Below are 24,126 nucleotides of genomic sequence, written 5' to 3' on the forward strand. Positions count from 1 at the left end.
CCCAACAGAAGTCTTCAATTAAGAAGTTTCACAAGAGAAATTAAGAAAACAATTGCATTAAAAAGAATAAAACAGGGACTTCCCTGGCAGTCCAGTGGTTAAGACACCGCGCTTCCACTGCAGGGGGCACGGGTTCAATCCCTGGTCAGAGAACTAGGATCCCACATGCCGCACAGCACAGCCAAAAAAAAAAAAAAGAATAAAACGCAAATAAATTTAACCAAGGAAGTGAAAGACCTTTAACCAAGGAAGTGAAAGGCCTGTACACTAAAAACATAAGACATTGATTTTAAAAACAAACAAACTGAAGATGACATAAGTAAATGGAAAAATATTCCATGCTCATGGATCAGAAAAATTAAACTGTTAAAATGTCCATACTAGGGCTTCCCTGGTGGCGCAGTGGTTGAGAGTCCACCTGCCGATGCAGGGGACACGGGTTCGTGCCCCGGTCTGGGAAGATCCCACATGCCGCGGAGCGGCTGGGCCCATGAGCCATGGCCGCTGAGCCTGCGCGTCCGGAGCCTGTGCTCCGCAACGGCAGAGGCCACAACAGTGAGAGGCCTGCGTACCGCAAAAAAAAAAAAAAAAAAAAAAGTCCATACTAAGAGCAATATACAGATTCAATGAAGTTTCTAAAAAATTACAATGGCACTTTTCACAGAAATGGAACAAACAATCCTAAAATTTGTATGGAACCACAAAAGACCCTGGATAGCCAAAACAATCTTGAGAAAGAAAAACAAATATGGAGGTATCATATTCCCTGATTTCAAACTATATTACAAAGTAATAGTAGTCAAAACACTATGGTATTGGCATAAATACAGACACACAGGTCAACAGAACAGAATAGAGAGCCCAGAAGTAAACCTACACATATATGTTCAATTAATTTACATCAAAGGAGCTAACAATACACAAAGGGAAAAGGACAGTCTCTTCAACAAAATGGTTTTGGGAACACTAGACTACATCTTACACCATACACAAAAATTAACTCAAAATGGATTAATGACTTGAATTTAAGACCTGAAAACATAAACCTCCTTGAAGAAAACAGGTGGTAAGTTCCTTGACAATGGTCTTAACAATGATGTTTTAGACTTGACACCAAAAGCAAAGAAATAAAACCAAAAATAAACAAGTGGGAAGGTGGTTCTAGATGGTGGAGTAAGAAGATCCTGAACTCACCTCCTCTCATGGACACAACAAATCTACAACTACATTAAGAACAATTCCCTCCAAAAGGAACCTGAGAGCTAGGTGAACAGCTACTCCACAACAAAGGATAAAAGGGCACATGGAGACGGGCAGGAGAGTTAGAGACACAGTCTCGCCAAAAACTCCATCACTACTTCAGCAACCCATAACCAGGAGGGATCTCACAAATATGGAACTTCTCCCTGATGCTCTGCATCAGTCACCCCAACCCCTGGGACCTACACCAGAGAGATGAGCACTCAAAACACCTGGCTTTGAAGACCAACAGGGCTTGGATCCAGGAAAACCATATGGATGTAGGGAATAGAGATCTGCTCTTAAATGGCTTGTGTGCAGACTCACTCACCCTGGGACCCAACACAAAAACTGTAGCCTGGGGAAGAGTAAGATGCAGAGATCACCTTCCTCCCCACAGATACACCAGAAATACATCTACACGTGGAACAACTCCTACAGAGCACCTACTGAACGCTGGCAGAAGACCTCAGACCTCCCAAAAGGCAAGAAACCCCCCACATACCTGGTTAGGGCAAAAGAAAAAAATAAACAGAGACAAAAGGATAGGGACGGGTCCTGCACCAGCGGGAGGGAGCTGTGAAGGAGGAAAAGTGTCCACACACTAGGAAGCCCCTTCGCGGGCGGAGACTGCGGGTGGCGGAGTGGGGGAGCTTCGGAGCCGCGGAGGAGAGCACAGCAACAGGGGTACGGAGGGCAAAGCGGTGAGATTCCAGCTCAGAGGATCAGGGCTGACCGGCACTCACCAGGCCTAAAGGCTTGTCTGCTCACCCGCCGGGGCGGGCAGGGCTGGAAGCTGAGGCTCAGGCTTCGGGTCGGAGCACAGGGAGAGGACTGGGGTTGGCAGCGTAAACACAGCCTGCAGGGTGTTAGTGCACCGCGGCTAGCCGGGAGGGAGTCCGGGGAAAAGTCTGGACCTGCCGAAGAGGCAAGAGATTTTTTCTTCCCTCTTTGTTTCCTGGCGCACGAGGAGAGGGGATTGGGAGCGCTGCTTAGGGGAGCTCCAGAGATGGGCGCGAGCCGCGGCTAAAAGTGCGGACCCCAGAGACGGACATGGGACACTAGGGCTGCTGCTGCCGCCACCAAGAGGCCTGTGTGCGAACACAGGTCACTATCCACACCCCCCTTCCGGGGAGCCTGTGCAGCCCGCCACTGCCAGGGTCCCGGGATCCAGGGACAACTACCCTGGGAGAACGCACGGTGCGCCTCAGGCTGGAAACGTCACACCGGCTTCTGCCGCCGCAGGCCCGTCCCGCACTCCGTGACCCTCCCTACCCCCGGCCTGAGTGAGCCAGAGCCTCCGAATCAGCGGCTCCTTTTAACCCCGTCCTGTCTGAGCAAAGAACAGACGCCCTCCGGCGACCTACACGCACAGGCGGGGCCAAATCCAAAGCTGAGCCCCTGGGAGCTGTGAAAACAAAGAAGAGAAAGGGAAATCTCTCCCAGCAGCCTCAGAAGCAGCGGATTAAAGCTCCACAATCAACTTGATGTACCTGCATCTGTGGAATACATGAACAGACAACGAATCATCCCAAATTAAGGAGCCGTGTGGATGAAAGGCTCTTGCTGCTGCAGCCAGGAGTTAGTGCTGTGCCTCTCAGATGGGAGAGCCAACTTCAGGACACTGGTCCACAAGAGGCCTCCCAGCTGCACATATTATCAAACGGCGAAAATCTCCCAGAGATCTCCATCTCAACGCCAGCACCCAGCTTCACTCAACAACCAGCAAGCTACAGTGCTGGACATCCTATGCCAAACAACTAGCAAGACAGGAACACAACTGCACCCATTAGCAGAGAGGCTGCCCAAAATCATAATAAGTCTACAGACACCCCAAAACACACCACCAGACATGGACCTGCCCACCAGAAAAACAAGATCCAGCCTCATAAACCAGAACACAGGCACTAGTACCCTCCACCAGGAAGCCTACACAACCCACTGAACCAACCTTAGCCACTGGGGACAGACACTAAAAACAACAGGAACTACGAACCTTCAGCCTGCAAAAAGGAGACCCCAAACACAGTAAGATAAGCAAAATGAAAAGACAGAAAAACACACAGCAGATGAAGGAGCAAGATAAAAACCCACCAAACCTAACAAATGAAGAGGAAATAGGCAGTCTACCTGAAAAAGAATTCAGAAAACTGATAGTAAAGATGAACCAAAATCTTGGAAATAGAATAGACAAGGTGCAAGAAACAGGTAACAAGGACCTAGAAGAACTAAAGATGAAACAAACAATGATGAACAACACAATAAGTGAAATGAAAAATACTCTAGATGGGATCAATAGCAGAATAACTGAGACAGAAGAACGGATAAGTGGAAGATAAAACAGTGGAAATAACTAATGCAGAGCAGAATAAAGAAAAAAGAATGAAAAGAACTGAGGACAGTCTCAGAGACCTCTGGGACAACATGAAACGCACCAACATTCGAATTATAGGGGTTCCAGAAGAAGAAGAGAAAAAGGGACTCAGAAAATATTTGAAGAGATTATAGTTGAAAACTTCCCTAATATGGGAAAGGAAATAGTTAATCAAGTCCAGGAAGCACAGAGAGTCCCATACAGGATAAATCCAAGGAGAAATACGCCAAGACACATATTAATCAAACTGTCAAAAATTAAATACAAAGAAAGCATATTAAAAGCAGCAAGGGAAAAACAACAAATAACACACAAGGGAATCCCCATAAGGTTAACAGCTGATCTTTCAGCAGAAACTCTGCAAGCCAGAAGGGAGTGGCAGGACATATTTAAAGTGATGAAGGAGAAAAACCTGCAACCAAGACTACTCTACCCAGCAAGGATCTCATTCACAATCGATGGAGAAATTAAAACATTTACAGACAAGCAAAAGCTGAGAGAGTTCAGCACCACCAAACCAGCTCTACAACAACTGCTAAAGGAACTTCTCTAGGCAAGGAACACGAAGGAAAAGACCTACAATAATGAACCCAAAACAATTAAGAAAATGGGAATGGGGACATACATATCGATAATTACCTTAAATGTAAATGGACTAAATGCGCCCACCAAAAGACACAGATTGGCTGAATGGATACAAAAACAAGACACATATATTTGCTGTCTACAAGAGACCCACTTCAGACCTAGAGACACATACAGACTGAAAATAAGGGGATGGAAAAAGATATTCCATGCAAATGGAAACCAAAAGAAAGCTGTAGTAGCAATTCTCATATCACACAAAATAGACTTTAAAATAAAGACTATTAGAAGAGACAAAGAAGGACACTACATGATGATCAAGGGATCGATCCAAGAAGAAGATATAACAATTGTAAATATTTATGCACCCAACATAGGAGCACCTCAATACATAAGGCAAATACTAACAGCCGTAAAAGGGGATATTGACAGTAACACATTCATAGTAGGGGACTTTAACACCCCACTTTCACCAATGGACAGATCATCCAAAATGAAAATAAATAAGGAAACACAAGCTTTAAATGATACATTAAACAAGATGGACTTAATTGATATTTATAGGACATTCCATCCAAAAACAACAGAATACACATTTTCCTCAAGTGCTCATGTAACATTCTCCAGGATAGATCGTATCTTGGGTCACAAATCAAGCCTTGGTAAATTTAAGAAAATTGAAATTGTATCAAGTATCTTTTCCGACCACAACGCTATGAGACTAGATATCAATTACAGGAAAAGATCTGTAAAAAATACAAACACATGGAGGCTAAACAATACACTACTTAATAACGAAGTGATCACTGAAGAAATCAGAGGAAATCAAAAAATACCTAGAAACAAACGACAATGGAGACACGATAACTCAAAATCTATGGGATGCAGCAAAAGCAGTTCTAAGAGAGAAGTTTATAGCCATACAATCCTACCTTAAGAAAAAGGAAACATCTTGAATAAACAACCTAAACTTGCACCTAAAGCAATTAGAGAAAGAACAAAAAAACCCCAAAGTTAGCAGAAGGAAAGAAATCATAAAAATCAGATCAGAAATAAATGAAAAAGAAATGAAGGAAACAATAGCAAAGATCAATAAAACTAAAAGCTGGTTCTTTGAAAGGATAAACAAAATTGATAAACCATTAGCCAGACTCATCAAGAAAAAAAGGGAGAAGACTCAAATCAATAGAATTAGAAATGAAAAAGGAGAAGTAACAACTGACACTGCAGAAATACAAAAGATCATGAGAGATTACTACAAGCAACTCTATGCCAATAAAATGGACAACCTGGAAGAAATGGACAAATTCTTAGAAAGGCACAACCTGCCAAGACTGAATCAGGAAGAAATAGAAAATATGAACAGACCAATCACAAGCACTGAAATTGAAACTGTGATTAAAAATCTTCCAACAAGCAAAAGCCCAGGACCAGATGGCTTCACAGGCGAATTCTATCAAACATTTAGAGAAGAGTTAACACCTAGCCTTCTCAAACTCTTCCAAAATATAGCAGAGGGAGGAACACTCCCAAACTCATTCTACGAGGCCACCATCACCCTGATACCAAAACCAGACAAGGATGTCACAAAGAAAGAAAACTACAGGCCAATATCACTGATGAACATAGATGCAAAAATCCTCAACAAAATCCTAGCAAACAGAATCCAACAGCACATTAAACGGATCATACACCATGATCAAGTGGGGTTTATTCCAGGAATGCCAGGATTCTTCAATATACGCAAATCAATCAACGTGATACACCATATTAACAAATTGAAGGAGAAAAACCATATGATCATCTCAATAGATGCAGAGAAAGCTTTTGACAAAATTCAACACCCATTTATGATAAAAACCCTGCAGAAAGCAGGCATACAGGGAACTTTCCTCAACATAATAAAGGCCATATATGACAAACCCACAGCCAACATCATCCTCAATGGTGAAAAACTGAAAGCATTTCCACTAAGATCAGGAACAAGACAAGATTGCCCACTCTCACCACTCTTATTCAACATAGTTTTGGAAGTTTTAGCCACAGCAATCAGAGAAGAAAAGGAAATAAAAGGAATCCAAATCGGAAAAGAAGAAGTAAAGCTGTCACTCTTTGCAGATGACATGATACTATACATAGAGAATCCTAAAGATGCTACCAGAAAACTACTAGAGCTAATCAATGAATTTGGTAAAGTTGCAGGATACAAAATTAATGCACAGAAATCTCTGGCATTCCTATACACTAAGGATGAAAAATCTGAAAGTGAAATCAAGAAAACCCTCCCATTTACCACTGCAACAAAAAGAATAAAATATCTAGGAATAAACCTGCCTAAGGAGACAAAAGACCTGTATGCAGTAAATTACAGGACACTGATGAAAGAAATTAAAGATGATACAAATAGATGGAGAGATATACCATGTTCTTGGATGGGAAGAATCAACATTGTGAAAATGACTCTACTACCCAAAGCAATCTACAGATTCAATGCAATCCCTATCAAACTACCACTGGCATTTTTCACAGAAATAGAACCAAAAATTTCACAATTTGTATGGAAACAAAACAGACCCCGAATAGCCAAAGCAATCTTGAGAACGAAAAACGGAGCTGGAGGAATCAGGCTTCCTGACTTCAGACTATACTACAAAGCTACAGTAATCAAGACAGTATGGTACTGGCACAAAAACAGAAATATAGCTCAATGGAACAGGATAGAAAGCCCAGAGATAAACCCACACACATATGGTCACCTTATCTTTGATAAAGGAGGCAGGAATGTACAGTGGAGAAAGGACAGCCTCTTCAATAAGTGGTGCTGGGAAAACTGGACAGCTACATGTAAAAGTATGAGATTAGATCACTCCCTAACACCATACACAAAAAAAAGCTCAAAATGGATTAAAGACCTAAATGTAAGGCCAGAAACTATCAAACTCTTAGAGGAAAACATAGGCAGGACACTCTATGACATAAATCACAGCAAGGTCCTTTTTGACCCACCTCCTAGAGAAATGGAAATAAAAACAAAAATAAATGGGACCTAATGAAACTTAAAAGCTTTAGCGCAGCAAAGGAAACCATAAACAAGACCAAAAGACAACCCTCAGAATGGGAGAAAATATTTGCAAATGAAGCAACTGACAAAGGATTAATCTCCAAAATTTATAAGCAGCTCATGCAGCTTAATAACAAAAAAAACAAACAACCCAATCCAAAAATGGGCAGAAGACCTAAATAGACATTTCTCCAAAGAAGATATACAGACTGCCAACAAACACATGAATGAATGCTCAACATCACTAATCATTAGAGAAATGCAAATCAGAACTACAATGAGATATCATCTCACACCAGGCAGAATGGCCATCATCAAAAAATCTAAAAACAATAAATGCTGGAGAGGGTGTGGAGAAAAGGGAACCCTCTTACATTGTTGGTGGGAATGTAAATTGATACAGCCACTGTGGAGAACAGTATGGAGGTTCCTTAAAAAACTACAAATAGGGCTTCCCTGGTGGCGCAGTGGTTGAGAGTCTGCCTGCCGATGCAGGGGACACGGGTTCATGCCCCGGTCCGGGAAGATCCCACATGCCGCGGAGCAGCTGGGCCCATGAGCCATGGCTGCTGAGCCTGCGTGTCCAGAGCCTGTGCTCCGCAATGGGAGAGGCCACAACAGTGAGAGGCCCGAGTAACAAAAAAAAAAAAAAAACTACAAATAGAACTACCATATGACCCAGCAATCCCACTACTGGGCATATACCCTGAGAAAACCATAATTCAAAAAGAGTCATGTACCAAAATGTTCATTGCAGTTCTATTTACAATAGCCCAGAGATGGAAACAACCCAAGTGTCCATCATCGGATGAATGGATAAAGAAGACGTGGCACATATATACAATGGAATATTACTCAGCCATAAAAAGAAAGGAAATTGAGCTATTTGTAATGAGGTGGATAGACCTAGAGTCTGTCATACAGAGTGAAGTAAGTCAGAAAGAGAGAGACAAATACCGTATGCTAACACATATATATGGAATTTAAGAAAAAAAAATGTCATGAAAAACCTAGGGGTGAAACAGGAATAAAGACACAGACCTACTAGAGAATGGACTTGAGGATATGGGGCGGGGAAGGGTAAGCTGTGACAAAGCGAGAGAGAGGCATGGACATATATACACTACCAAACGTAAAGTAGATAGCTAGTGGGAAGCAGCTGCATAGCACAGGGAGATCAGCTCAGTGCTTTGTGACCGCCTGGAGGGCTGGGATAGGGAGGGTGGGAGGGAGGGAGACGCAAGCGGGAAGAGATATGGGAACATATGTATATATAGAACTGATTCATTTTGTTGTGAAGCTGAAACTAACACACCATTGTAAAGCAATTATACTCCAATAAAGATGTTAAAATGAAAAAAAAAAAAACCTGTAGCCTGAAAAGAGCCTAGATCATATGTGAAGTAAGTTCACTTGCTAATCTTAAAGTGTCTGCCAGAGGGGCTCTGTTGGGGCTCTCTCCAGGTATGGAGTCACTGGCAGGCACCATTTTTACACTCTCTTTCTAACTTGCTACTGCCTGCCCCTCCCTGCACCACAGCCCCAGCCCCACCAGAAGCAGTCGGTGAGTACACCACTTCCCCATGTTTCTGCTGCAGCCTTTCCCCCCATCCTCCACTGATCCTGCAGCCACACCAGTGGTGTGGATGCACACCAAAGCCAGCGGGCACATGTAGCCCAAATAGGGGACAAGACTTGAGTGTGTGCTTTCGTTGCTAGGGGGGATTGCATTTCTGGGCCCCAAAGGTGTGAAACAATCAAAGACACAGTTTGAGAAACAACTAAGAACTAGAGCAAGGTTAAACAGTAAGGTTTATTTCCCAAACAGGGCCACCCCTTCAAGACTAGAAAAGATAACTGTATCACCTAACACACAGAAACACAGAGTCAAGCAAAATGAGAAAACAGGTATATGTTCCAAACGAAAGCAAAAGATAAAACCCCAATAGAAAACCTTAATGAAACAGAAATAAGTAATTTACCTGATAAAGAACTCAAAGTAATGGTCTTAAAGATGCTCACCAAAATAGGAAAAAGAATGGATGAACACAGAACTTCAACAAAGAGACAGAAAATATAAAAACGTACCAAAGACAAGTCAAAGAGCTGCAGAATACAATAACTGAGCTGAAAAATAAACTAGAGGGCTTCAACAGCAGACAAGATGAAGCAGAAGAAAAGATCAGTAATCTGGAAGACAGGGCAGTGGAACTCACCCTAACAGAGCAGCAATAAACAGAACAAAACACCAGCATTTTAAAAAGCAAAAATAGTGTAGGGGACCTAGGGAAAAATATTGAGAATAACATTCACATTATAGATTAGAAGAGTCCCAGAAGAAGAGAGGGAAAAAAGGGGCAGAAAACTTATTTGAAGAAATAATGACTGGGGTGCAGAGACAAGATGGCAGAGGAGGACTTGAGCTCACCTCTTCTTACAAAAACACCAAAATCACAACCAACTGCTGAACAACCATTGACAAAAAAAATGCTGGAACCTACCAAAAAAGATATTCTACACCCAAAGACAAAGAAGAAGCCACAATGAGAAGGTAGGAAGGGTGCAATCACAATAAAATCAAAACCCATACCCGCTGGGTAGGTGACCCACAAACTGGAAAATAATTATACCACAGAAGTTCTCCCACATGAGTGAAAGTTCTGAGCCCCACATCAGGCTCCCCAGCCTGGAGGTCTGGCAATGGGAGGAGGAGCCCCCAGAGAATCTGGCTTTGAAGGCAAGCAAGGTTTGATCACAAGAATTCCACAGGACTGGGAGAAATAGAAACTCCACTCTTGGAGGGCACACAAAAGGTCTCATGTGACCAGGACCCAGGGAATAAAGCAGTAACCTCATAAGAGGCTGGGCCAGACCTACTTGACGGTACTGGAGGGTCTCCTATGGAGGTGGGGTGGGGGAGGCAGCTGTGGCTCACTGTGGGGACAAAGACACTGGCGGTGGTAGTTCAGGGGAGTACGCATTGGCATGAGCCCTCCTGGAGGGTGCCATTCTCTCACCAAGACCTGGCCCCACTCAACAGCTGGTAGGCTCCAGAGCTGGCATGCTTCAGGCCAAACAACCAACAAGGTGGGAATACAGCCACACCCATCAGCAGACAGGCGGCTTAAAGTCTTCCTGAGCAAACAGCTGCTAGCAAAACACACCTCCTGACGTGCCCCTGCCCCCCAGAGGGACAAGTCCCAGCTCCACCCACCAGTGGGCAGGAACCAGTCCCTCCCACCAGGAAGCCTGAACAAGCCTTTTAGACAGCCTCATCCACCAGGGGGCAGACAGCAGAAGTAAGAACTACAGCCCTGCAGCATGCAGAAACTGCAATCAAAGAAAGTTAGGCAAAATGATATGGTAGAGGAATATGTCCCACATGAAGGAACAAGATAAAACCCCAGAAGAACAGCCAAGTAAAATGGAGACAGATAATCTACTTGAAAAAGAATTCAGAGTAATGATAGTAAAGATGATCCAAGATTTCAGAAAAAGAATGGAGGCACAGACGGAGACTATACAAAAACGTTTAACAAAGACCTAGAAGAACAAAGAGATGAACAATACAATAACTGCAATAAAAACTACACTACAAGGAATCAATAGTAGAATAATAGAGGCAGAAGAACAGATAAATGAGCTGGAAAACAGAACGATGGAAATCATGGCTGCGGAACAGAATTAAAAGAAATGAAGACAGTCTAAGAGACCTCTGGGACAACATTAAACACACCAACATTTGCATTACAGGGGTACCAGAAGGAGAAGAGAGAAAGGTCCTGAGGAAGTATTTGAAGACATAATAGCTGAAAACTTCCATAATATGGGAAAGGAAACAGTCACCCAAGTCCAGAATGCACAGAGAGTCCCAGGCAGGATAAATCCAAAGGAGAACATGACGATACACATGGTAATAAAACGGATAAAAATTAAAAACAAAGAAAAAATACTGAAAGCAATGAGGGAAAAGCAACAAATAACATACAAGGGAATCCCCACAAGGTTATCAGCTGATTTCTCAGCAGAAACTGCAGACCAGAAGGGAGTGGCATGAGAGTTAAAGTGATAAAAGGGAATAACATACAACCAAGAATACTCTACCCAGCAAGGCTCTCATTCAGATTCAATGGAGAAATAAAAATTTTTACAGACAAGCAAAACCTAAGAGAATTCAGTACAATCAGACCTTTGCAGTACAAAGGTCAGTACAATCAGACCTTAGCAACGTATGCTAAAGGAACTTCTCTAGGCAGAAAAGGCCACAACTAGAAATAAGAAAATTACGAATGGAAAAGCTCACCAGTAAAGGCAAACACACAGTAAAGGTAGGAAATCATCCACACACAAATATGACACAAAACCAGCAACTGCGAGAGGAGGAGAGTACAAATGCAGGATATTGGAAATGCATTTGAAATTAAGAGACCAGCAACTTAAAACAATCTTGTATATATATAGACTGCTAAATCAAAACCTCATGGTAATGGCAAATCAAAACTCTACAATAGATACACATACAAAAAAGAAATAGAAACCTAAACACAACAGTAAAGATAAACTTCAAATCACAAGAGAAGAGAACAAAAGAGAAAGGGAAGAAAAAAGATCTACAAAAACAAATCCAGGGCTTCCTTGGTGGCGCAGTGGTTGAGTGTCCGCCTGCCGATGCAGGGGACATGGGTTCGTACCCCAGTCCGGGAAGATCCAACATGCCGCGGAGCGGCTGGGCCCATGAGCCATGGCTGCTGAGCCTGCGTGTCTGGAGCCTGTGCTCCGCAGCAGGAGAGGCCACAACAGTGAGAGGCCCGCGTACCGCAAAAAAAAAAAAAAAAAAACAAAACAATTAACAAAATGGCAATAAGAACATACATATCAACAATTACCTTAAATGTAAATGGATTAAATGCTACAATCAAAAGACACAGTCTGGTTGAATAGATACAAAAACAAGACTCGTATATATGCTGTCTACAAGAGACCCACTTCAAAACTAGGGACACATACAGACTGAAAGTGAGGGGATGGAAAAAGGTATTCCATGCAAACAGAAATCAAAAGAAAGCTGAAGTAGCAATACTCATGTCAGACAAAATAGACTTTAAAATAAAGACTGTAAAGATGTTAAAAATAAATAAATGAATAAAGTCTGTCACAAGACACAAAGCACACTGCATAACGATCAAGGGATCAGTTGAAGAAGATAGAAAAATTGTAAATAAATATGCACCCAACATAAGAGCACCTCGATATATAAGGCAAATGCTATCGTCCATAAGAGGAGAAATCGACAGTCACACAATAGTGAAGGACTTTTAACACCCCACTTAACATCAATGAATAGATCATCCAGACAGACAATCAATAAGGAAACACAGGTCTTAAATGACACATTAGACCAGATGGTCTTAATTGATACTTATAGAACATTCCATCTAAAAGCAGCAGACTACACATTCTTCCCAAGTCCACAGAGAACATTCTCCAGGATTCATTACATGCTGGGCCACAAAGCAAGCCTCAGTAAGTTTAAGAAAACTGAAATCATATCAAGCATCTTTTCTGATCACAACGCTATGAGTTTAGAAATCAACAAGGAAAAAAACTGTAAAAAACACAAACAAGTGGAGGCCAAACAATATGGTACTACATAACCAATGGATCATTGAAAAAATCAAAGAGGAAATCAAAAAATAACTAGAGACAAGTGAAAACGAAAGCATGACAATCCAAAATCTATGGGGCACAGCAAAAGAGTTCTAAGAGGGAAATTTACAGTAATACAATCTTACCTCAGGAAACAAAGAACATCTCAAATAAACGATTTAACTTTGCACGTAAAGCAACTACAGAAAGATGAACAAACAAAACCCAAAATTAGTAGAAGTAAAGAAATCACAAAGATCAGAGCAGAAATAAATGAAACAGAGATGAAGAAAATAATAGAAAAGATGAATGAAATTAAAATCCCGTTCTTTGAAAAGATAAAAACGGACAAACCTTTAGAAAGACTCATCACGAAAAAGGGAGAGGGCTCAAATCAATAAACTTAGAAATGAAAAAGAAGAAATTACAACGGATACGACAGAAATACAAACGACCACAGGAGACTACTACAAGCAACCATATGCCAATAAAATGGACAACCTAGATGAAATTGACAAATTCTTAAAAAGGTACACTCTGAAGACTGAACCAGGAAGAAACAGAAAATATGAACAGACAAATCGCAAGTACTGAAATTGAAACTGTGATTAAAAAACTCCCAGCAGGGACTGCCTGTTGGCAGAGTGGTTAAGAATCCACCTGCCAATGCAGGGGACACAGGTTCGATCCCTGGTCCAGGAAGATCCCACATGCCGCAGAGCAACTAAGCCTGTGCACCACAACTACTGAGCCTGCACTCTAGACCCAGGAGCTACAACTACTGAGCCCATGTGCCACAACTACTGAAGCCCGCATGCCTAAAGCCTGTGCTCTGCAACAAAAGAAGCCACTGCAATGAGAAGCCCTTGCACCGCAACAAAGAGTAGCCCCCACTCGCCACAACTACAGAAAGCCCACACACAGCAACAAAGACCCAACAGAGCCATACATAAATAAATAAATATTTATTTTTTAAAATAAATAAATAAACAGAAAAACCTCCCAACGAACAAAAGTCAACAACGACATGGCTTCACAGAAGAATTCTATCAAATTTAAAGAAGACTGAATACCTATCCTTCTGAAACTCTTCCAAAAAATTGCAGAGGAACGAACACTCCCAAGTGCATTCTATGAGGCCACGATCACCCTGATACCAAAATCAGACAAAGATACTGCAAAAAAAGAAAATCACAGGCCAATATCACTGAAGGACATATACTCAAAACTCCTCAACAAAATACTAGCAAACTAAATCCAACAATACATTAAAAGGATCATACGCCATGATCAAGTGGGATTTATCCCAGGGATAAGAAGATTTTTCAGTATCCATAAGTCAATCAGCATGATATACCACATCAACAAATCGAAGAATAAAAATCACAAGATCATCTCAATAGATGCAGAAAAAGTTTTTAACAAAACTGAACACCCATTTAAGATAAAAACTCTCCAAAAAGTGGGCATAGAGGGAACATACCTCAACATAATAGAGGCCATGTATGACAAACTTACAGCTAACATCATACTCAATGGTGAAAAGGTGAAAGCATCTAAGATCAGGAACGAGACAAGGATGTCCACTCTTGCCACTTTCACTCAACAGTTCTGGAAGTCCTAACCATGGCAATCAGAGAAGTAAAAGAAATAAAAGGAATCCAAATTGGAAAAGAAGAAACAAAATACTCACTGTTTGCAGATGACATGATGCTATACATAGAAAATCCTAAAGATGCTACCAGAAAACTATTAGAGCTCATCAATAAATTTGGTAAAGTTGCAGGATACAAAATTAATACACAGAAGTCTCTTGCATCTCTATACACTAAAAACAGAAGATGAGAAAGAGAAATTAAGGAAACAATCCCATTTGCCAGCACATCAAAAAGAATAAAATACCTGGGAATAAACCTACTTGAGGAGACAAAAGACCTCGACTCTGAAAACTAAGACACTGATGAAAGAAATCAGAGATGACACAAACAGATGGAAAGATATACCGTGTTCTTGGATTGGAAGACTCAATATTGTCAAAATGATATACTACCCAAGGCAATCTACAGATTCAATGCAACCCCTATCAAACTACCAATGGCATTTTTCACAGAACTAGAACAGAAAAACTTTTAATTTGTATGGAAACACAAAAGACCCCAAATAGCCAAAGGAATCTCAAGAAAGAAAAACAGAGATGGAGGAATCAGGCTCCCTGACTTCAGATTATACTACAAAGCTACAGTCATCAAAACACTATGGTGCTGGCACAAAAACAGAAATATAAAATCAGTGGAACAGGATAGAAAGCCCAGAAATGAATCCATACACCTATGGTCAATTAATCTATGACAAAGGAGGAAAGACTATACAATGGAGAAAACACAGCCTCTTCAATAAGTGGTGCTGGGAAAACTGGATAGCTATGTAAAAGAATATTAGAACATTCTTTATCACCATATACAAAAATAAACTCAAAATGGATTAAGCACCTAAATGTAAGACCAGATACTATAAAACTCTTAGAGGAGTACATAGGCAGGAAACTCTTTGAAATAAATTGCAGCAATATCTTTTTCAATCCGTTTCCTAGAGTAATGGAAATAAAATAAAAAATAAACAAATGGGACCTGATTAAACTTAAAAACTTTTGCACAGCAAAGGAAACCATAAACAAATCGAAGACAACCCACAGAATGGGAGAAAATATTTGCAAATGATGCAACTGGCAGTGAATTAATCTCCAAAATTTACGAACAGCTCATGCAGCTCAATATCAAATAAACAAGCAACCCAATCAAAAAATGGACAGAAACAGACATTTCTCCAAAGAAGACAGACATACAGATGGCCAAGAGGCATATGAAAAGATGCACAACATTGCTAATTATTAGAGAAATGCAAATCAAAACCACAAAGAGGTACCACCCACACCAGTCAGAATGGCCATCATCAAAAGGTTTACAAACAATAAATGCTGGACAGGGCTTGCAGAAAAGGGAACCCTCCTACACTGTTGGTGGGAACACAAACTGGTACTGCCACTATGCAGAACAGTATGGACATTCCTTAAAAAACTAAAAATAGAGCTACTATATGATCCAACAATCCCACTCCTGGGCAGATATCTGGAAAAAAACATGGTTCAAAAGGATACATGAACCCCAATGTTCATTGCCGTGCTGTTCACAATATCCAAGACATGGAAGCAACCTAAATGCCCATCAACACATGACTGGATGAAGAAGATGTGGTATATAAATACAATGGAATATTAATCAGCCATTAAAAAGAATGAAATAATGCTATTTGCAGCAACATGGATGGACCTGGAGATTATCACACTAAGTGAAGTAAGTTAGAGAAAGACAAATATCATATGATATCCCTTATATGTGGAATCTAAAATGAAATGACACAAATGAACTCATTTACAAAACAGAAATAGACTCCTAGACTTAAAAAACAAACTTATGATTACCAAAGGGAAAGGTGGTGGGGGCAGGGAGGGACAATTGAGAGTTTGGAATTGACATATACACACTACTATATTTAAAATAGATAACCAACAAGGTCCTATTGTATAGCACAGGGAACTATGCTCAATATTCTGTAATAACCTAAATGGGAAAAGAATTTGAAAAAGAATAGATACATGTATATGTATAACTGTATCACTATGCTGCACACCTGAAACTAACACAGTATTGTTAATCAACTATACTCTAATATTAAAAAAAAAAAAGGAACACAATTTTTTAAAAAAAGGAAAGAATGGCTAAAAATTTCCTGAAGATTCAGGAAGTCCAGAGTGTTCCAAAGAAGATGAACCCAAAGAAACCTGAACCAAGACACATAATTAAAATGTCAAAAGTTGAAGACAAGGAGAGAATCTTAAAAGTGGCAAGAGAAAAACAACTTGTTATATACAAGAGAATCCCCCCTCATAAGACTATCAGCAGACTTCTCAGCAAAAACTTTGCATGCCAGAAGGAAGTGGCATGACATATTCAAAGTGCTCAAAGGAAAATACTTCCAACCAAGAATACTCTAGACCATATGGACCTAATAAATACAGAGAACATTCCATCCAAAAGCAGAATACACATTCTTCTCAAGTGTATATGGAACACTCTCCAAGACAGATCATATATGCTAGACCACAAAACAAGTCTCAAGAAATTTAAGATTGAAATCATATCAAGCATCTTTCTGACCACAATGGCATGAAACTGGAAATACAGAAAGAAAACAAGAAAAATCTCAAATATATGAAGAGTAAACAATATGCTATTGAACAACCTGTGGGTTAATGAAGAAATCAAAGGAGAAATTTCAAAAAAAACCCTTAAGACAAATGAAAATCAAAACAAAACATACCAAAATCTATAGGATGCCACAAAAGCAGTTATAAAATGGAAGTTTATAATGATACAGGCCTACCTCAAGAAATAAGAAAAATCTCAAATAAATGACCTAACTTTATACCCAAACAAAGCAGAAAAAGAACAAATGAAGCCCAAAGTTAATAGAAAGAAGGAAATAATAAAGATAGGAGTGGAAAAAAAATGAAAGAGACTATTAAAAAGACAATTAAAAAAATAATGAAACTAAGAGCTGGGTCTTTGAAAAGATAAAATTGATAAACATTTAGCTAGAGTCACCAAGAAAAAAAGAGAGCACTCAAATAAATAAAATCAGAAATGAAAGAGAACATACACCAGATACCAAAGAAATACAAAGGCTCATAAGAGGTTACTATGAACAACTATATATCAACAAATTAAATAACCTGGAAGAAATAACCTGTAAGAAATAGGTAAGTTCCTAGAAACACACAATCTTCTAAGACTGAATCATGAATAGAAAATATGCACAAACCGATTACTAGTAAGGAGAATGAATCAGTAATAAACAAACAACAACAGCAACAAGAAAAACAACTCACAACAAAAGTCCAGGACCAGATGGCTTCATTGTTGAATTTTACCAAACATTCAAAAAAGATTTAATACCTATCCTCCTCAAACTCTTCCAAAAAATTAAAGGAGGGAATGTTCCCAAACTCATTTTACAAGGCCACCATTACACTGATACCAAAATCAGATAAAGACACAACAAAAAAAGTACAGGCCAGTATTGCTGATGAATTTAGAGGCACAAATCTTCAACAAAATATTAGCAAACCAAATTCAACAATACATTACAAGGACAATAAGCTATGATCAAGTGGGATTTATCCCAGGCAATACAAAGAAGGTTCAACATCCACAAATCAATGTGATACACCACATTAACAAAACAAAGGATAAAAATCATATGATCATCTCAATAGGTACAGAAAAAGCATTTGACAAAATTCAACAACCATTTATGATAGAGACTGAACAAAGGGTAGAGATGGAACGTACCTCAAGATAATAAAGGCCATATATGACAGGCCCACAGCTAATCATTATACTCAATGGCGAAAATCTGAAAGCTATTTCGTTAAGATCAGAAACATGATAAAGATGCCCATTCTTGCCATTTTTACTCAACATACTATTGGAAGTCCTAGCCAGAGCAATTAGGCAGAAAAAAGAAATAAAAGCCATCCATACTGGAAAGGAAGAAGTAACTAAGTGGGCAACAACATGATTTTACATTTAGAAAACCATAAAGAGTTCACCAAAAAATTGTTTGAAGTAATAAACAAATTCAGTAAAGTTGCAAGGTACAAAATCAATATACAAAAATCTGTTGTGTTTTTATACACTAACAACAAACCATCAGAAAGAGAAGTTAAGAAAACAATGCCATACACAATTGCCTCAAAAAGAACAAACTACCTAAGAATAAATTTAACCAAGGAGGTCAAAGACCTGTACACTAAAAACTAGAAGACACTGATGAACAAAACTGAGATGACACAAATAAATGAAGATATTCCATGATCATATATTAGAAGAATTAATACTGTAAAAATGTCCATACTATCCAAAGCAGTCTGCAGATTCAATGCAATCGCTATCAAAATTCCAAAGACACTTTTCACAGAAATAGAACAAACAACCCTAAAATTTCTTTGGTACCACAAAAGATCTCAAATAGCGAAAGCAATCTTGAGAAAGAAAAATAAAGCTGGAGGCATCACACGCCCTGACTTCAAACTATAAACAGAATGGTATTGGCATAAATACCAAACAAATAAATCAATGAAACAGAAAAGAGAATAAACCCTAAACCCTAAAAATAAAACCAAGCACGTATGTTCAATTAATTTATGACAAAGGAGCCAAGAATATACAATGAATATACAATGGGAATATACAATGGGAAAGGATGGTCTCTTAAAATAGTGTTTGTAAAACTGGACAGCCACATGCAAAAGAATGAAACTGGACCACTATATTACACCATACACAAAAATTAACTCAAAATGGATTAGACTTGAATGTAAGACCTGAAACCATAAAACTCCTAGAATAAAACATAGGTAGTAAGCTCCTTGACATCACTCTTAGTGATATTTCTTTGGATCTAACTTCAAAGGCAATGGCAACAAAAGCAAAAATAAACAAATGAGACCACATCAAACTAAAGAGCTTCCACACAGCAAAGGAAGCCATTAGTAACAAAAACAGGTAAGCTTCTGAATTGCAGAAGATATTTGCAAATTATATGTCCAAAAAGGGGTTAGTATCCAAAATATATAAAGAACCCACACAGCTCAATAATTTAAAAAAAGATCTGATTAAAAAATGGGCAGAAGATCTGAACAGACATTTTTCCAAAGAAGACATATTGATACAAATGGCCAACAGGCATATGAAAAGATGCTCAGTATCACTAATCATCAGGGAAATGCACATCAAAACCACAATGTGATATCACTTCACACCTTTCAGAATGGCTATTATCAAAAGAGCAAGAAATAATAAGTATAAGGACTTCCCCGGTGGTCCAGTGGTAAAGAATCCGCCTTCCAATGCAGGGGATGCAGATTCGATGCCTGACTGGGGAACTAAGATCCCACATACCGTGGGGCAACTAAGCCATGTGCCACAACTACTGAGCCCGTGTGCTGCAAACTACAGAGTCCACATGCTCTGGAGCCCGTGAGCAACAACTATGGAGGAGACCCGCAGGCCACAACTAGAGAAAAGCCCACACGCTGCAATGAAAGATCCCACGTGCCGCAATGAAGATCCCACATGCCACAACTAAGACCCGATGCAGCCAAGAATAAAATAATTAATTTAAAAAAAAGGAAATAATAAGTGTTGGTGAGGATATGAAGAAAATGGAACCCTTGTGCACTGATGGAGAAAATGTTAATTAGTGCAGCCACTGTGGAAAATAGTATGGAGGTTCCTCGAAAAATTAAAAACAGAACTCCCACGTGATCCAGCAATTCCACATCTGGATATTTATCTGAAGAAAATGAAAACATTATCTTGAAAAGATTTCTGCACCCCCATGTTCACTACAGCATTATTTACAATAGCCAAGATATGGAAACAACCTAATTTGCAAAACAACCATGAATGAACAAGTGGATAAAGAAAATGTGGTACACACACACACACACACACACACACACACACACACACAAAATGGAATATTATTCAGCCACGATAACTGTAAAACATTGAAATTTGCTCAACGTACATGGACTTGAAGGGCATTATGTTAAGTGAAATAAGTGAGATGGAGAAAGACAAATACTTCATGATATCACTTATATGTGGAATCTTACAAAAACAAACAAACAAAATGACAAGTCATAGATACAGAGAACAGATTGGTGGTTGCTAGAGGCAAAGAGTAGTGGGTAGGCAAAATGGGTGAAGTGATTCAAAAGGTACAAACTTACAGTTATAAAATAAGTAAGTCATGGGGATGTAATACACAGCATGGTGACTACAGTTAATAATACTGTATTACATATTTGAAGGTTACTGAAAGATCTTAAAAGTTCTCAGCAGAAGAAAATAAAATTTGTAACTATGAACACAGACATGTTAACCAGACTTGCTATGGCAATCATTAAACAATATATACAAATAGAGTCACTACGTTGTACACCTGAAACGAATATAATTTTATACGTCAATTATATCTTAATAAAAAAATCAATGGAAGAATATACACCAAAGTGTTTTCTTAAAGTTTTCATAGGACTTCCCTGGTGGTGCAGTGGTTAAGAATCTGCCTGCCAATGCTGGTGACATGGGTTCGAGCCCTGGTCCAGGAAGATCCCAAGTGCGTGGAGCAACTAAGCCCATGCACCACAACTACTGATGCTGCACTCTAGAGCCCATGAGCCACAACTACTGAGCCCGCGTGCAACAACTACTGAAGCCCGTGCACCTAGAGCCTGTGCTCCACAACAAAGAGAAGCCACTGCCACAAGAAGCCCATGCACAGCAACAAAGAGTAGCCCCCCCTCGCCGCAACTAGAGAAAGCCTGTGCACAGCAATGAAGACCCAACAGGAAGACCCAATGCAGCCAAAAATAAATTAATTAAAAAAAAAAGAAAGGTGACTTTAAAAAAAATAAAGGTCTCATAAATACAGAGCCTACTGTGTGAAGCACTAGTTGATAATATCCTTTTCTACATAAATCATCACATTTTAATGCCAGAATGCATACTCCCACCCAACACCATCTTATTTTAAGAAGAAAAGCAGTTACTTAGTGAACTAGATCAGAGGTGTTCAGAATTTTTTGTTCCTGTATCTCTAAAGATTTGAAAAATTTATGAATACTTTTAAGCTGTAAAAAATGTAACTTCTAGAGTACTGAAAAAATTAACGTATTATCCTAGAACTGTTACATCACACCTTTAAGTGAATACAATGGGATCCAAATGCTATACTGATTTGATACTCAACATCTGCTTAAAAAAAAAATGAAAATGTTGAATTATGAACTTGGAAAATTTTACATTTTTTTGAACTCATATTTTCATTCCATTGTCTCCACAAAATTTTATTCTAATGCAATATATATCTGTGCTTGAAAAACTTTTACTAATCATTCTATGATACTTCTCCACAACAAAAATGTATGTAAACTGAAATTTTAAATTGTGAATTTATTTATTTATTTATTTATTTTTTGCGGTAGGCGGGCCTCTCACTGTTGTGGCCTCTCCCGTTGCGGAGCACAGGCTCCGGACGCGCAGGCTCAGTGGCCATGGCTCGCGGGCCTAGCCGCTCCGCAGCATGTGGGATCTTCCCGGACCGGGGCACGAACCCGTGTCCCCTGCATCAGCAGGCGGACTCTCAACCACTGCGCCACCAGGGAAGCCCTAAATTGTAAATTTTAAAAATTTCCTGTGACCATAAGTCTCTAAGTGTTAAAAATTCTGTTATCATTACAATTGTTATGAGCATAAAATTAATTAAAACATAATCTGCAAATTTTGATAGAAGCATAAAAACAGATTTTGGAAATGCGTTTCTTTTTTTTTTTTTCGCAGTACACGGGCCTCTCACTGTCGTGGCCTCTCCTGTTGCGGAGCACAGGCTCCGGACGTGCAGGCTCAGCGGCCATGGCTCACAGGCCCAGCCGCTCCGCGGCATGTGGGATCTTCCCGGGCCGGGACACGAATCCGTGTCCCCTGCATCGGCAGGCGGACTCTCAACCACTGCGCCACCAGGGAAGCCCTGGAAATGCATTTCTTAGTGAGATGAATGGTACCTGATCCTGGCAATTAACTTATGTATCTACTGTAGTTGACTATTACTTACTACTAGGAAGTCAGAATTCAGTGTAAGTTCTTTTGCTTTTTGGGGGTGCAAATAATAAGAAACCCTATTTGCATAAATAAGTAGACATGAAAGGAGTTCTTTTATATCTAGCTCTCTCAATATTTTGAACTCCTTCTGAGTTAACTACCAAAAAGCACAGACACAGACACACACACCCCAATATCTAGTATCAAAAAAATAATTTTTAGTCATCTGTTAACTGATGACTTCTTCAAAAATAAACCAACTTTTCAAAAGAAGATCCCTAGTCATTCACTTTCTCAGCACTGATGAGATGCACCATAGCATGATTCTGGATGGTGAGAACAGCCTAACCCACATCAACTAGTGCTTCAGTCCTTTTCATAATAACATCAGAATGGGGTTCACAAAGGGCAAACATAAACCCTTAGTGGTGGAGAAAACTTACATAAGTCTTCTAGATAGAACTTCTGTGATAACTGAAAGGTTCTATATCTGCACTGTCCAATAAGGTAGCCACTAGTCACATGTGACTATAAATTTTAAAATTCATAATACTCAATATTCATATGCGGCTAGTAGAAACTCTATTAGCACATTTAGACCCTTCTACTTACACTGTGGTCTGCAGCTTTTGCTGCAGCTTGTGAGAAATGCATAACCTCCCACCCCGCCTCAGATTTACTCAGTATGCATTTTAACAAACTTCCAGGTGATTCATATCTACTCACGAGTTTAAGAAGCCCTGTACTAGAAAACTCTAATCTGTACAAAGTTTTTCCCTTTCATTCACCAAAAAACTGCCTCCATGAAATGTCCACCCTCTGGCCTTAATTCTTGCTCCTGGCCACACAGTGCAAAATTGAATCCCCCTTTCCTAGCAAGAGCCCTTCCAAGTATTTAAGCAGCTACCAAATTCTCCCCCACGACACACCTTTTCCTCCCCTCCCCCCGCCGTCCCATTGTCACGAGGTTAAATACGCGGAACTCTTTCAAGTACTTCTGTGCAAGACAAGGCCCCAAACTGGGTTTCCCCGACTCTCTTGCAGAGCACGTGTCAAAAAGCAAGCGAGTCACAGTGCAGGCCGTCCTCTAGGTCCACAAAAGTCTAACAGTTCCTGGTCTCTGGGCTTCGCAAACAGACTCCACCAGACCGATAGCAGGGTCGACCCGCCTGCTTGGCTCTTTTGCTGTCACCCACAGCCCAACTCCTGTCATCCCCCCCTCTTCCTGGTCCCCATCCTCGCCCCCCAACCCTCCTCTTTCCTTTCCTGGGCAGGTACCTGACTCAGAATACGGGGTCGAGACACGATGCCCCGTAGGTCGATGTACACGGGGGAAGAAAGCCCGCTCTTCAGCACGAAGTTCCCAAACTTGAAAGCCTGCAGGTCGTACAGACCCGTTACCAATGACTCCAAAGCTGCTTCATCGGCCGCCATCGTCTCCCTCTCCCAGTTCACTCCGAACTCCAAACCGCCGCTTAACTGCGGCGCCCGGTGAC

The 24,126-nt window shown here is 40.2% G+C and overlaps 1 protein-coding gene across 1 annotated transcript in view; it reads right to left on the bottom strand.

Annotated features, from left to right (window-relative positions):
• Positions 1-24,126, bottom strand: part of UMPS (uridine monophosphate synthetase) — a 54,352-nt gene extending 30,226 nt beyond the window's left edge. The window contains exon 1 of the mRNA XM_032631133.1: positions 23,909-24,126. Within this exon, the coding sequence (XP_032487024.1) occupies positions 23,909-24,064 (156 nt within the window). The 5' untranslated portion in view covers positions 24,065-24,126. The remainder of the gene's footprint in view (positions 1-23,908) is intronic.

Source organism: Phocoena sinus, chromosome 4, assembly GCF_008692025.1.
Source record: "Phocoena sinus isolate mPhoSin1 chromosome 4, mPhoSin1.pri, whole genome shotgun sequence".
In the NCBI taxonomy this organism is placed as follows: Eukaryota; Metazoa; Chordata; class Mammalia; order Artiodactyla; family Phocoenidae; genus Phocoena; species Phocoena sinus.